Source organism: Camelina sativa, chromosome 14 (assembly GCF_000633955.1).
Source record: "Camelina sativa cultivar DH55 chromosome 14, Cs, whole genome shotgun sequence".
Classification (NCBI taxonomy): Eukaryota; Viridiplantae; Streptophyta; class Magnoliopsida; order Brassicales; family Brassicaceae; genus Camelina; species Camelina sativa.
In genome coordinates, this window is record NC_025698.1 from 7,452,770 (window position 1) to 7,467,942 (window position 15,173).

The 15,173-nt window shown below is 40.3% G+C and overlaps 5 protein-coding genes and 1 pseudogene across 5 annotated transcripts in view; 3 read left to right on the forward strand and 3 right to left on the reverse strand.

Annotated features, from left to right (window-relative positions):
- On the reverse strand, window positions 66-1,511 carry LOC104740253 (ATP synthase gamma chain 2, chloroplastic-like). The gene has a single exon (XM_010460803.2). The coding sequence runs from the start codon at window positions 1,360-1,362 to the stop codon at window positions 199-201; it is 1,164 nt and encodes a 387-aa protein (XP_010459105.1). The 5' UTR covers window positions 1,363-1,511; the 3' UTR covers window positions 66-198.
- On the forward strand, window positions 1,633-2,962 carry LOC104740255 (arogenate dehydrogenase 2, chloroplastic). Its single transcript, XM_010460805.1, has one exon. The coding sequence runs from the start codon at window positions 1,776-1,778 to the stop codon at window positions 2,841-2,843; it is 1,068 nt and encodes a 355-aa protein (XP_010459107.1). The 5' UTR covers window positions 1,633-1,775; the 3' UTR covers window positions 2,844-2,962.
- LOC104740256 lies at window positions 3,305-4,614 on the forward strand (the record flags this gene model as incomplete). Its single annotated transcript, XM_010460806.2, has 1 exon — window positions 3,305-4,614. A coding segment is annotated over one exon (1,287 nt), but the record flags the coding sequence as incomplete, so codon positions are not given.
- LOC104740257 lies at window positions 4,765-7,259 on the reverse strand (annotated as a pseudogene).
- Window positions 8,219-12,322, forward strand: LOC104740259 (F-box/LRR-repeat protein 14-like). Its single transcript, XM_010460807.2, has 16 exons — window positions 8,219-8,367; window positions 8,672-8,907; window positions 9,009-9,137; window positions 9,228-9,435; window positions 9,616-9,762; window positions 9,996-10,070; window positions 10,149-10,220; window positions 10,321-10,395; window positions 10,504-10,575; window positions 10,672-10,743; window positions 10,854-10,925; window positions 10,996-11,067; window positions 11,160-11,303; window positions 11,425-11,496; window positions 11,575-11,721; window positions 11,807-12,322. Exons 2-16 carry the CDS (start codon window positions 8,689-8,691, stop codon window positions 11,989-11,991), a joined length of 1,761 nt encoding a protein of 586 aa, XP_010459109.1. The 5' UTR covers window positions 8,219-8,367; window positions 8,672-8,688; the 3' UTR covers window positions 11,992-12,322.
- The window catches only part of LOC104755887 (protein TOPLESS), a gene marked incomplete in the record, with an annotated part of 7,092 nt that continues 4,320 nt past the window's right edge, over window positions 12,402-15,173 (reverse strand). Inside the window, 11 exon segments of the mRNA XM_019235459.1 lie at window positions 12,402-12,789; window positions 12,908-13,074; window positions 13,178-13,366; window positions 13,456-13,551; window positions 13,651-13,779; window positions 13,863-14,042; window positions 14,120-14,230; window positions 14,320-14,466; window positions 14,549-14,644; window positions 14,726-14,866; window positions 14,956-15,173. Of these exon segments, the coding sequence (XP_019091004.1) occupies window positions 12,576-12,789; window positions 12,908-13,074; window positions 13,178-13,366; window positions 13,456-13,551; window positions 13,651-13,779; window positions 13,863-14,042; window positions 14,120-14,230; window positions 14,320-14,466; window positions 14,549-14,644; window positions 14,726-14,866; window positions 14,956-15,173 (1,688 nt within the window).

Sequence of the window (15,173 nt, forward strand, 5' to 3'; positions counted from 1 at the left end):
TTGTTTTTGTCATCTTCAAGACAATTGGGAAACTAGTCTTTTGTCCGCATTTGGTGAGGGAAACGTTTCTCAATTTCTCATGACCTGTTCATTCTTTCATGATATTTATTACACAACCAACAAATGGTTGGGTTACACATAGGAAAGCTGTAGTTTCTCATTGTCCAAAAAAAAAAAAAAGGAAGCTGTAGTTTGTAACTAAGATTCTCGAAGAGCCTCGGCTCCAGCCACAATCTCCAGCAACTCCCCAGTGATCTTAGCCTGTCTTGCTCGATTATAAGCCATGGTTAGATTCTTCTTCAATTCAACCGCATTGTCAGTAGCATTACTCATAGCATTCATCCTGGACGCGAGCTCACTCGCTAAAGACTCTTGCAGTGCTCTTAGAATCTGACTGTTTAGATACAAAGGCATCATTGCATCAAGAATCTGAACAGGGTCTTGCTCGAACTGCATCAACGGTGACATCTCAGGCTTCTCAACTTCAAGCTTTGTCCTTTCCACAGCTAACTTGCCATCTTTGCTCGTTAGCCTAAACATCTCATCCTCCATAGCATCAACACAATCTCCTTTCACATCACAAGACTCTCCTTTCATAGACAAAGGCAACAGAGTGTGGATCACAGGATCAGATTTTATCAAAGACACGAACTTTGTGTAAACTAGCTCAACTTTATCAACCTCTTCACTCACAAACAGGGAAAACACATCATCTGCAATAACTTGAGCTTCTTTAGTCGTTGGGAAAACGCCTCCTCCTTCAATACATTTATCCACTTCGATTTCATCTCTCCGACTAAAATACGCATTCCCTTTCTTGCCAACGCTAATCACAACACAGTCTATACCTCTTTGCTTCAACTCTTGAACTCTCAAATTAGCTTTCTTGATGACAGCGTTGTTGAAACCACCACACAACCCTTTATCACCAGTGACAACAAGCAAAGCAACTCTCTTGACGGGTCTAACAACACTCAGAGGGAAATCAATGTCTTCTAATTGAGCATACCGGTTGATAGAGTAGAGAACCTCGACTAGAGTCTCGGTGAAAGGTCTAGACTTTATGACTGCATCTTGAGCTCGACGAACTCTAGCAGCCGCCACGAGTCTCATCGCTTCCGTTATCTTCTGGGTACTCTTCACACTGTCGATCCGTTCTCGTAACTCCCGGATTCCAGATCGAATTCGAAGTGAGGGAGACGGAGATCCCGACGAAATCCGATTGGGGCTCAGTGATTGAAACGGAGAATAACGAAATGGTTTCAAGGTGGCTATGAAAGAGTACGACGAGTCTGAGCTAGAAAGCGATTTAGAATTCCAAGGAGACAACAAGAGCCAAGAGGTCGAGATCGAACCTGTCATTTTCGTTTGTGGAAGAAGAAGAGTTAAAAACAAGACTCTGAGCTTAAGAGGTTTAAGATTTCATCCTCACGTCACGTGGGAGAAATGAGCAAAGAAAGATAATTTGAGAGGTTTTTTCTAATTATAATGTTCCTTAGGGGTTTTATATAAAATTACTACGAAAGTAGAGTGAAGTTGACCTAAGTTTTTAAAATTTCCTTAATGGTCCTTGTAATTGTGGTCTATTTTGATTAGCATCACCAGATTCACCACCACGTTTTGGTCACGACATTTCTGATCCTTTTATTAATTTGGAGGCTCTTCTATCATCTTCTTCCTCCTCTCGCTTCCTCTTGTAACTCTCACAGACACTCTCAGCTCCAAAAGTTTGGTGCTTTAATCGTTAACCAACTCTCAAATTCACAACTACCACAATGTTACTCCAATTCTCTCCGGCAAAACCCCTGTTTTCTCCACCTAATCTCCGCCGCAATTCACCAGCATTCCTCATTTCTCCGCCGAGATCCCTACGAATCCGAGCCATCGACGCCGCACAGATCTTCGATTACGAAACCCAACTCAAATCCGAGTACCGTAAATCCTCTGCTCTCAAAATCGCCGTCTTGGGTTTCGGCAATTTCGGCCAGTTCCTCTCGAAAACCCTAGTTCGACACGGTCACGACCTAATCACTCACTCTCGCTCCGATTACTCCGAAGCTGCTTCCTCAATAGGAGCTCGTTTCTTCAACAACCCTCACGACCTCTGCGAACAACACCCCGACGTTGTACTCCTCTGTACCTCAATCCTCTCCACAGAGTCAGTCCTGAGATCTTTCCCTTTCCAACGTCTCCGTCGTAGCACGCTCTTCGTCGATGTGCTCTCCGTCAAAGAGTTCCCGAGAGCACTCTTCCTCAAATACCTTCCCAAGGAGTTCGACATCCTCTGTACTCACCCAATGTTTGGACCCGAGAGTGGTAAGCATTCATGGTCTAACCTGCCTTTTGTATATGATAAGGTGAGAATCGGAGACGAAGCTTCTAGGCACGAGAGGTGTGACAAGTTTCTAAGAGTATTTGAGAATGAAGGTTGTAAGATGGTTGAGATGAGCTGTGAGAAGCATGACTATTACGCAGCTGGATCACAGTTCGTGACGCATACTATGGGTAGGGTTTTGGAGAAATACGGAGTTGAGTCTTCGCCGATCAACACTAAAGGGTATGAGACGCTGCTGGATTTGGTGGAGAACACATCGAGTGACAGCTTTGAGCTGTTCTACGGTTTGTTTATGTATAACCCGAATGCTCTTGAACAGTTGGAGAGATTAGATATGGCGTTTGAATCCGTCAAGAAGGAGCTGTTTGGGAGATTGCATCAGCAATACAGGAAACAAATGTTTGGTGGGGAGCTTCAATCCCCTAAGAAAACAGAGCAGAAATTGCTCAACGATGGTGGTGTTGTTCCCATCAAAGATATTTCATCATCATCATCATCATCATCTTAAATCACATATTTGTAGGGTTTGATTGGATTGTATTAGATTCGGAGTAATAAAAGTTGTGACCTTTTGGAAATCCTCAAAGAGTTAAAAATATAAAAAAAAATACGGTTTTGGTGTGTTCATATCAGTGTCTTTTTGGCTAGTAATTTTTAAACTAATGTATCTGTTGAAAATTTCTGAACATTGTGTTGCTCAAAAGACCTTAATCCATGCCTACCCAAATGTCGGGTCACCCACCCGATTCGAATCAGGACAATAACGTTTCCTCATGGGCCAATAGCATAATGGGCCGCTTGAATATGTCGTACTATTTACTAGTCCTAATAAGGAAAAGAAAAACAAACACAAATTTGAATTTTGAGATATAATTTATCAGTGGCACCATCGTTGGTCGGAGCTTTTTGTATTCCCAAAATTGCAACCCTAAACCTTATCACCGACGACGAAAACTGAACAAATGATGAAACTTTGATCGCTGTTTTTGCGTTTCAAAAACGGAAGTGATGGAGAAGTGGGTAGCCGAATTTTTCCTCCGGCGCCAACAAAATCCTAGGGTTTACGCTTCTCCTCTGTTATCAGCTCTGAAACCGGTAGATTCCGACGACTGTGTAAAGCTCAAGATAACTGCCGTTTTGCGGGACATCTCCAATTCCTTGATTCGAGGTACAGTCGACGAAGGAATGCCTGATCTCCTCGAGATTTTGGAGAAGCTTCTGTTGCAGGAACGTTCCGTAATCATGGGGTCTTTTAAATCTGCGTACTGCTGGACGGCTGTGGAATGCACGCTTAGGTTTATGTGGCCAGTGAATGTTTCAGATGGCTTCTTTGGCGATGCTTTTGAGAGGATTTGGAAGAAGCGGATTGGGATGTTGAAGGAGAGGGAGAGCGATTTGGTGAGTCACGAGTTGTTGAAATGGGAGAGTGATCTAAACGAGGCGTTTGAGAAACCTGAGATTTACAGGAAGATTCGTGAGAGTAACATCAGGTATAATGCCATTTCTCATCTCACTCAGCTTGTTAAAGAGCAGTGGGCACTACTTGGGTGTTCCTCTCTTGAATCAGAAGCTCGAAAGAGGTTGCTTAAGCGTAAGGATTCACCATATGTTTCCCGGAAAAGAGGTAATGGTTTTGGTAGAGCAGGTGAGACCATTGATAAAGTCAATGAGGAACTCAATGTTGGGGTGAGGAGGGAAGGCAGAATTGGAAGCAATAGAGAGAATGCTAATGATGTTGAAGAAGTGGGAGGTTTGGAGAAACATGATGGGGCTGATAAGGTGAATGAACAAGAACAGGAACATGAGCCAAGTCTTAATAAGGGGGGCATTAAAATTGCTCGAGAGCTTAAGGATTTTTTGCTGGAGATTCAAAGACTCATTGACGCTTCCACTAGGCAAGGGCAAGAACCTGACGATGCAATGGAGCAGTCAAATGATGTCACTCCTCAGCATGATGAGGCAAATAGGACTGAAGCAGAAGATAGTGAGGGAACATCATCGTCTAGAAGAGTCCGGCCTCATCTACCAACCCCGGAACCTCTGAATGTATCACCGTTGAAGAAAGTAAGATTGGAAAGACCGCGTCCCAGAAGGCCAATGAAATTCTGGACTCCTGAAGAAGTGGCAGCTCTGAGGGAAGGAGTGAAAGAGTTTGGAAAATCATGGAAAGATGTCAAGAATTCAAACCCTGTTGTTTTAGCTGATAGGAGTGAGGTGGATTTGAAGGATAAATGGAGGAATTTATTTGGTCGGTAGTAGTAGGAATCTTGCCAGGTCGCTGTTGGGTGTTTTTTGAACAGTATTGTTGAGCTCTTTTGGTGTTATGTATGGTCTATTCTTGACTCACCCTTTTGTAATTAGTGTTAAACTTTGGACGGTATTTCTTGTTCAAAAGTCTCCATTGATCAACGGATACAAACTGCAATGTTTTAAAATATTTGCTCCTATAATCAAATCAAGCAACCTCTGAAACCCATCTCCAACTCTTCTCGGTTCAAATTCTTGCCAATAAAAACGATCTTGTTGGTTCTTGTTTCATCTTTTCTCCATAGCCGGTCTGGTGATCCTTCGAATATTTCATGAACTCCCTGTCCCAACCATTAAAACCCCACAAACGTCAGATAGAATTCTACATTAAAAGACTTCAATAGTTTAAGATTCAGTTGAAATGATGATCAAAATAATGATAAAAAGATGGTCACCTGAAACACGAATCTTTCGTCCATGTCTTGGACAGAGAGGATACCTTTCATTCTGTAGATATCCTCACTACGTTGGTACAATAGCGCCCCAAGCCACATGTTAGCCTGATCCAATGTCAGAACTAAGGTTATAGATGATGCAGGTAATCAATCACGCATCTCAATAATCATTTAAAATTTATAGTATGACTTCTGGTGCTACGGTTTAATGCATCACATGTTACACAACTTGAGCCATATTGGGTTATACCTTCTCAAGGTCTAAGTCTCCTTCGCAAACTAAACTGACTGAAGCAACACCAGGGTCATGGGTGTGATCATGAGAATGGTGATGCTCTGCGGTTTCAGAAGCAAACTAATCAGTGCATGTAGGCGATCAGTATTAAATAATAAGACCATTCTTTGGTAATCCTATAACATACCGTGTTCATGATCATGCTCATTGTGGTGATCATGGCAGTCATGACCATGGTCATGGTCATGGTGATGATCATCATGTCCCTCGTGATTTTCCTTCACTTCTTCATTCACAGAGCTCTCGATTCTGGACAGACAAAACAGTAAGCCACCAGCAATAAACCAGAGTTAAACCACAATAAACCGTAACAAATGCATAGAGCTACTATACACCTCGGACAGAAATTTTTAGAATGACTTGTAATAAGAGATTAGTAAACCGGACCTTTCTAGATCAAACCCTCCAATTCCAAGAACATAATCCAAGTCAACCTTCCCATATTTTGTCTGCTTCATGTGAGCCATGCTGTTTATGGCCTGAAAATGAAAATGACCATAGCATAAATGTTAACGCAAAGCAAAGAGAATAAATAGATGTTCAAGGAGAAAACAATAATCAGAAGAAGCAGAACCGACCTTTATCCGCTGCATCAATGAAGCTAGTTCTGGCTCACCAACAAGATCAGTCTGCGACAAAGGACAAACATTTTTCACCTTGTATGATATGTCAAGGTAGAAATATACATAGCAAACCGTAGAAGTGTTTACACTACAAGCATCCACCAGACCACCACACATTTCAAATACAGTTTTTCATGGTGATACTATTAGCGAAAATTTGATCGAAACAGAACTTGACAATAATACCTTGTTAACTATGATACGATCAGCGTAAGCAATTTGTTCAACCGCCTCATTGACATAGCCTTCGGGTTTAACTTCATCAAGATGCAAACGAGCATGTTTAGCATCAACCAGAGTGACAACTCCATCCAGTTTGACATCATTGAAAATATCATCCTCGGCGTAAAAAGTTTGGATAATTGGGGCTGGATTCGCCAATCCTGACAAGAACATAATACATGCATCACTAGTGGTTTCTAAAGGGTTTATGTTGTTCCAGAGCTTAATTCAACTGACATGTAGTCTCAATAACTATATGGTCGAATTTTCCTTTCTTCTCCTGAACCAATTCAGAAATCATCCTCACAAGATCACCCCTAACAGTACAACAGAGACAGCCATTGTTAAGCATCATTATATCCTCTGCTCCAGCAGTTTTAGCTGCCACAAGCGATCCATCAATGTCAACTTCACCAAACTGAGAATTCACATTTCAGCCACGAATCAGAAATCATAAATTGTTTTAAAAAAAAAACTGTATCCAACTTCTCAGATACAGAGATTTAACACAAGACCTCATTCTCAATCACAGCTATGCGCTTCCCGTGATCTCCCGTCAATATATGGTTTAGCAATGTCGTCTGTATACTCAGAAAGACAAAACCAACCCCACGCAAAAAATCAGCGTTTGCTCACTAAAAATTGAAAAGCTTTGCAGAGTATGAGCCATGGATTTGGAATGAAACGACAAGCTGAAGCCTCACCTTACCAGAACCGAGGAAGCCGGTGATAATCGTTGCCGGAATTCGATTGTCGGGTAAATTATCATCAGTGGCAAGATCGAAGGAATCTTCGGTATCCAAAAGCGCGAGGGAGGAATCAGAGGCAACGGCGGAGTGGAATCCCCGACGGGTGTTAGAGTAAAGCTTGGCGGGATAGAACGGCGAAGGGTTGGTTCTGAGGGAAACTGTGGCTATCCTGCGACTAGCAGAAGAAGCGAACCGATATTTGAACGAGGTATTGGCTCGGGGAACGGTGAAAGCAAGTGGAGTGGTGGCTATGTCGAGTCTCAACAGCGTCGCCATTACTGGTTATTTAGGGTTTAAGGTCTATCTAGTGTCAGTGAAGAGGTTCGGCAGAGATATACTCCGTATAATAGAGAGACACTTGTTTTGTGAGACTTCTGAATTTACGCGCTTTTTTTTTTTTACATTGTTTTTTTTTTACCTGTTTGATCCAACGGTCCAGATTGACCCGGATTCGTACTTAGTTTTGTCATTGTGTCCTAAAACTTCTAATAATAACACACTTTATTTCATTATTTCGAAACAAAATAAAATGGTTCGTAGAAGTTAGAACATTACTGAACTGAAGTCATTTTTTTGTTGTTACAAAACATATTAATCAGAAAAGTTCCTTGCGTGGATCAAAATTAGATGCAAAACTTGAAGAAGAGCATAATCCTTAATCCTTAAAAATAAGTACTTTTTGTATTTTCGCCAAAACCTGAAAACCCTATTGTCAGTTTGTAACAAATCAAAATCATTCTACGGCGATAATTTCTTATATCAGTTTTGAGAATTTAGTTTTTAGTTTTTTAAAGGCAACTGTATTTGATGATATCAATGGAAGATAAGTTGATTAAAACTGTTACTAAAACGAGATAACCATCATCAGATTTTGTTTATTGTCTTGTATTATACTGATCCAAAGCGCCTGTTCAATTATTATTATTTTTTTTGGATCTTTTGTAATTTGCGTAATGCAGGTTGATTTATTTTATACAGTTTAAGTGATTTTTCTTTGGTCATTCTTTTATTGTTTTTTTAATTGTGAAATAAGAATAACAATCAATACAAAATTAAACAGAATGAGTAGCCTGAAAAAAAATCTCAAAATCGGGGTCCACTGTTAAGTGGGGGACCCATGACCTTGTTTATTCTTCCATCTTATCTAAAAAAAACGCATTGAGATTGTTCCGAACCTAAACTCCGTACCGCAACCAAAGGGTGATTCATCTTACACGTGTCACTCGATAGTAGGTTTAGAATCTGGCTCGGTTCACGGCCACTTTGCACATTTCTATACTTCTCTCTCTCTCTTTCTTCTTCCTCACCGTCTCGTCAAATTCAACAAAAACACCAAAGAGAAAGGTTTGATCAAAGAGAGATCAATCACTGTTAAACCCCTCAACTTAAAAAATTCCTCAGAACAAATAATCTGCGATCGATCGGCCATGATGATGATAAGGTACGTATCGGCTTATTCGATCAACTACTCTTTCCTGGTGAACACTTTGCTTTATTCTGTTTTTTTTTTTTTTAACTCTCTTTCTAATATTTAAGCTAAGCTTGCTTTACTTGTATATTGATTATATGATCGAATTAGGTCTACTTGGGGTGTTCTGAGTTTTTATTGTTTGGAATTAAAACCCCTTCACTTCACATCACATAGTGTTGTTTCCATTTGAGTTGTCAATCACTGCATCGTATTTGAAGGAGTTTTTTTTAGTTGTTTTGACTCTGAGAGGGATTGTGATCGTGCTCTGTTTCAGTCTCTAAAAGAAGGTTGATGTTTCTTGATTACATCATCATCATGGGAGGAGCTTGCTCAAGGAAGAGAGATCAACAAGTTGAAGATATTTTAAACAGAGGTGTTTCTGGCAAATATAGCAAGAGTTCTAGTTCCAAATGGTTAGCTACTTCCCTCTCTAGGTCTGGCTCCGATGTTAAACGTAATCATGGAGGATGCCCATCTCTTATGGACCTCTGTCTCCGCAAGATACAGGAGGTACATATTGTTTTCACTTACTTACCAGCCTGTTGATTATTATTTTTTTTTGGTATAAACATGACCAAAATGTTTTGACTTTTCTTTTTGTTGCATTGCAGGACATAGATAGATACACCAAGTTCTCTGACCTACCGAGGGATATCAGTCAGCAGATTTTTGATGAATTGGTGTATTCCCAGCGCTTAACTTTAAAGTCTCTCGAGGCATTTCGGGACTGTGCAATCCAGGTAAATTTCCTTGGTGTTTCTCTTGTTCCCATTCTTGTTTATTTGTATATAAACATATCATTGACTGACTCACAATTTTTGTGAAAGCAGGATCTTTACTTGGGAGAATACCCTGGAGTTAATGATGACTGGATGGATGTCATCTCCTCGCAGAGTACATCTTTGCTTTCTGTTGATTTTTCTGGGTCTGATATCACAGACTCTGCCCTGGTTTCTTTAAAAGCTTGCAACAACCTCGAATCCTTAAACTTTAATTTCTGTGATCAGATATCAAACCATGGGCTTGCGCATCTCAGCGGTAAACTTTGCTCTTTTTTCAGACATTTCAATATTTTTTTATGCGTACCAAACTGTATTTTTTATGTGGATGTTTCCTAAGCGTAGCTGCTACATTACAGTTAGACCTGACGCACTTACTTTCATTTACTTGGTGGATTTTATTTAACGCGAATGATAACTATATCACAAACTATTTCAGGCCTCTCAAATTTGACAAGCCTGAGCTTCAGAAGAAATGCTGCAATCACTGCACAAGGCATGCGTGCTTTTTCCAACTTGGTTAACATGAAGAAATTAGATCTTGAGAAGTGTCCCGGGATTCACGGTGGGCTCATTCACCTGCGAGGTACATAGCTTCGTGTTTTGGTGTGATAATTGCCAGTTTTCTGACATACTCTGTTATTGAGAGTTCTATATGATATGTGCACACTGATGAATCCACCCAAAGCCATGTAAGTTATGATTTTCTACAATCTGCAGCCTACACAGATATGGGTATTGGGTGGCATTTGACTTGGAAAATGCTAATATCAATCCTGCATCCTATTTTTCCGTCTGATTAAGCAATTTCTTTTCCAGGTTTAACCAAACTAGAGTCCTTGAACATAAAGTGGTGCAACTGCATAACGGATTCAGACATAGAGCCTCTCTCAGGTAGCAAAAACATGCGTCAATCTCACATATTTTCTTAACTTTTCCCTGTAGAGATGTGCTTATTCCTTTTTGCTTCAGAACTTTCAAATCTGAGGAGCCTACAGATTTGCTGCAGTAAGATTACTGATTTTGGTATTAGCTACCTTGAAGGTAGGAGTTTTGATTATTATACTCCAGTTTTTTACCATTTGTCTCACATCTTCTTGGTGTAGACTTAGCTCGATTCATTTCTCCCACTTGCTTGCTTCAGGGCTAAAAAAGCTTAATTTATTGAACTTGGAGGGGTGCCGTCATGTTACTGCTGCATGCTTGAATACACTCACAGGTTTGTATAGCCATCCTTATTGTTGTATCTAAGCTTTCTTGTATGCTGATATATTTTGGAGTTTTGCCATTTGAACTTATAGGAGTCCATTTTCTTTTGTTTATGTAGCTCTTAAAGAATTGATGTTTTTGAACCTCAATAGATGTAATTTTTCAGACAGCGGGTGTGAAAAGTTTTCAGGTGAGTGTTACCTGACTTCCTCGCAGTTGAAAAACGTTTGTTTTCTTAGCGAAAAACTCTTCAGTCTGGGATAACTTGTTTCATGCATCTTTGTAGACTTAACTAATTTGAAGATATTAAACTTGGGCATGAACAACATTACAAATTCATGCTTGATCCACCTGAAAGGTTTATCTCACTTTCTTACTATGTTCCATTTCCACTATTTTCTTGATTTCATCTCTCTACCATTTCGTGCTGTCTGCTAGATTTCTAATCAAAATGAATTACCTTCTCAGGGTTGATAAAGTTGGAGAGCTTAAACTTGGATTCATGCAGAATTGGTGATGAAGGACTGATACATTTATCAGGTTATTGCTACTTCCGTTTCTGCTCTTATCACGGACTTTCCGGTATTCATATATAGTCATGTGGTATTAGGTATGCTTGGGTTGAAATCTCTGGAGTTGTCCGATACCGAAGTAGGAAGCAATGGGCTTCGCCATCTCTCTGGTACAACATTTTTTCCTTCCTCTGTCCTTTCCATTTTGTATCGTTTGTTATCTTTGGCCTTATGCTCATTGCATTTATATTACTATATATAGGCCTGTCCAACCTAGAGAGCATAAACTTGTCATTCACTGTTGTAACCGATAGTGGTTTAAGGAAATTATCTGGTTTGACATCTCTTCGTACACTGAATCTGGATGCTCGTCATGTTACTGATGCTGGTCTTTCCGCACTCACAAGTAAGTCGTTCCAATGCGTCCATAAAATGTGACTGTCAACAAGTTATATTTGCCTTTGTATGATGTTGTTACAGGTTGTCCTAAGTAAAATCCAATTCCAACCCGTCTGTTTTTGTTCTAGGTTTGACAGGGTTGACTCACCTCGATCTCTTTGGTGCTCGTATCACAGATTCTGGAACAAATCACCTACGAAGTAAGTCTAATGTGTATCATCTATTCCATCGTTTGAGATTTGCCTCGTCTACCTTTTCATGGTTTTCTTTTGATACAGACCTGAAGAAACTTCAGTCACTTGAAATATGTGGTGGTGGATTAACAGATGCTGGTGTCAAGAACATAAAAGATCTTTCATCCCTCACTCTCCTCAATCTATCACAAAACTCCAATCTCACAGACAAAACACTGGAGTTTATTTCTGGTAAGGATACAGTCATACAAGTCTTGACTTGGTCAGACAAATCATTTGCTCCTGTAATCTGAACCATGATCTCATGGACCCGCAGGATTGACTGGTTTGGTCTCTCTAAACGTTTCAAACTCTCGAGTATCAACCTCAGGACTACGACACCTGAAGCCATTGAAGAACCTGAGATCTCTGACCTTGGAGTCCTGCAAACTCTCTGCTAACGACATCAGGAAGCTTCAGGCGACTGATCTGCCACACCTAGTCAACTTCCGTCCTGAATAAAATTATTTGTCAAAAGGACAAAGTCACGAACTCTGTAAATAGGATCGATCTCTTGTGGTCTCAGAAAAAAGCCACCGCTCTTATATATATCGTCTAAAGCTATGCTCTTCTTCGGGATTATTTGCTGAAGAAACTGTAAATAAAGCTTCTTTCCAAGCTATGTTTGGACCTTTGATGGCTCTTCTAATGTGATCGGCTTCTGGGATCTGTTTGGTTTGTGTTTCTACTGAAGTGAGTGAACAAACAAATGTCACTGTCAGAAGAAACAGATCACTGATTGTAAATATTTATATGTAAATTCGATATATCATATGTATTATATAAATGAGAATCCTTTCTGGCACAAGAAAATCTAAAGGTAAAAAAGTAAAAAAACTCGGAAACGGAAAGAGAGAGAGAAACAACAGCAGTTACTTTGTTCATCCAACTTTACTACTGCTGAATTACTGTGAAAATATGTTACATCTAAACATGTTAGAATCTCTGGGTCATAAACCTTTCTACCAAAAATATAAAAAGAAAACGAAAAAGTCTTTAAAAAAAGAAGAAATCAGGGAGGCAGGTGACTCTCCATTCAGATCAGATTATCTCTGTGGCTGATCAGAGGCAGGGGCTCCAGCGGAAGATGCAGTCACTGCGCCGCTAGCTGATCCGTTCTCAGCTGGTGGAGCGACTCCCCATTTACCTTCGGACTCAAGCGGGTCAAATATGTGAACTCCTCCGTCTGAGAGACCAACCGCAAACATGTTTGGTTCTTGCGGATGTGCTGCAATCACTAGTGGATGTACGTTGGAATTGCTGCACAAATGAATAAAAGAAGAGATTTATGAGCTGAAACTTCTTTCCGAAACTTAAAAGATTGCTTTTGAAGGAATGATTGCTGTTGAAAATTTCAAGATTCTTCTCCTCTGTTTACCTGAGACTAGCTGGTAGATACGCAGAAGGGTTGACCCGACAACGCAATCTTAGGTTTGCAGAGCTAAATACACAAACTGTTGCATCCATAAAACTCGCGTAGACCAATTGGCTATCGCATGAGAAAGTGGCATGAGTGATCGGAGCTAATGATTCTCGCGCAGCCCACTGAAACAAAGCAATCATTAATCATCTTTTCAAAAAACAAAAACAAAAAATGTAGATCTTAGGGAGAAAGAGAGAGAGAGAGAGGACTGTATAACTAAAATACCTGTTTCATGCATTCGAGCTTGGTAGTTTCGTAAATGGCGAGCTGTGTCTCGTGCACAACGAGGAAGTGAGCTTGATCTTGATGGAACTGAACACGAGTATCTGACAGTGCAGTGCTTGGTCTTCCCTGCGGAAGAGGAAGAACCTTGCTTCTCTGCTTCTCCCATCCATCTGTGTTCCAAACACATAGCTGCAACAAAAACAAAAACGTTTAAAGACCATTGATCTTGTATTCATTTGACTCCCAAAAAACAAAACAAGATGGTTAAAGGCGGGAACCTGAGCATCTGCTCCAGAAGAAACCAGCACGTTTAATACGTTGGAGAAGGCAAGACCAGTTATTCTCTTTGAATGACCTTTAAGCTTGCTCTTCACCTGCGCAAGCAAACAAGGAACATGTTGACCATCATATGAACAAACAAAAAACTGCTTCTTCTATTCCACATTCTTCATTTAAGAATTTTTAATCATTACCTCATCAACACGGACGTTATAAATCTGAATCGTACTATCATCCATTCCAATAGCGATGATATTGTTGTCTTGAGGATGGAAAGCAAGAAAAGTTGCAGCAGGCGGTGGTGGCATGAAAGTAGCCATCGTCTGCAAATTATTAGCCAAGAACAGTCAATCAAAATGCATACACAAATAATCAAATCGTAAGCATATGTGTGTGTCCCCATTACCTTAAACGTCATCATGTTAAATAAGGAGATCTTTCCTCCGGAGGCTGACATTACATATGAGTCATTCTTGGATAAAGCAAAACAAGGTACAGCTTCCTCGGGATTGGTTTCAGCAACGTCGTTAGTCATTAGGATCCCACTTGCTGGTTGCCATTGCTGAGGCGGTAAAGAAGCTGTCGCCTACACGGAAAATAAAGATGTAGAGGTCAGTGACACTAATCATTATTTGTCCAAGAAAGAGAGAGAGTCAATGTCACCTTTCCAGTTGCGTTGCGGTCATTCCGCTGCCATTTCCATAGAAGATGAATAGCGTTTGATGCCAAAGCCAAGATAGCGTTTCCCGAATTCGTGAAAATCAATCTTGATATCTGCAAAGAGTCATCGGTTTTATTGTTAGAAAAAAAACATCAGTTTATATGTAGCCTATACATGGCTCACAAAATGTAGATATGTATACCTTGGCGACTCTCAGATTCTCAGGGAGTCTCAGTGACCTGCATTGAGAAGGCTCGCTGACTTCAGTAAGCTTCCATATCTTAGACTTATCATTTGATTCTTCTGTAATCACTGGCTTCACATCCACCATATTCCGCGAATCACCATTCTATAAAAAGCAAGTGATGGTGAATGATGGAAAGATAAGAAGAGAAAGGTTAGGGAAAGAACAACAAAATTATATTTCTTACCATTCCTTGGATGGAAACTACATTGGCTGATCGATCTGCGAGTCCAGCACTCGTTGCTGCAGCTGCCGCTGCCGCTGCGATGCTGTTTATCGCAGGCTGCAAATGTAGAAATTGAGTGTTGATAAAATCTTTCAATGGAGGGTAAGTTACTTAAAGCTTATCTTAGATTTAAAGTACCTTGGAGGATTCAGATGAAATGTTCTCAAAAGTGTGCAATAGCCTTAGACCATCTGAGTTTGCCATAACCTTGATCACATTCTCGTTTGCAGACACGGCCAGGAGAGAGCCTTCCTTGTTAAAGCGGATACGCGGGCTTGCCTAGTTTAACGTTTAGAAGCACAATTAAAGAAGAAAATCCAAAAAAGTATCTAAAAACTAATCAAATTAGGGTTTTTCTATCCGCGTACCTGGAGGCCTCCATCACCATCAATGGCAGTTAAAAGCTGTACAGTGTCCATATCCCAGAACTTAATGGAGTAATCATCACCAGCAGCTAGATAACGGTTTTTAGTTGTATCAAACTGCACAACACCGAGAGAACGCTTGTGGAATCCTTGGTAAGTTCTTTTAACAGCTCCTTCGCTTTCATTCCACTCAACAATGAAAGACTCTCCATCTTTACTCG

Bases quoted from the DNA above. Each gene is read 5' to 3' on its own strand.
- LOC104740253 (XM_010460803.2), bottom strand. From the start codon at position 1,362: ATGACAGGTTCGATCTCGACCTCTTGGCTCTTGTTGTCTCCTTGGAAT.
- LOC104740255 (XM_010460805.1), top strand. From the start codon at position 1,776: ATGTTACTCCAATTCTCTCCGGCAAAACCCCTGTTTTCTCCACCTAAT.
- LOC104740259 (XM_010460807.2), top strand. From the start codon at position 8,689: ATGTTTCTTGATTACATCATCATCATGGGAGGAGCTTGCTCAAGGAAG. The intron at 9,763-9,995 runs GTACATAGCTTC...TTTCTTTTCCAG, and splicing joins TGGGCTCATTCACCTGCGAG to GTTTAACCAAACTAGAGTCC. The intron at 11,497-11,574 runs GTAAGTCTAATG...CTTTTGATACAG, and splicing joins TGGAACAAATCACCTACGAA to ACCTGAAGAAACTTCAGTCA.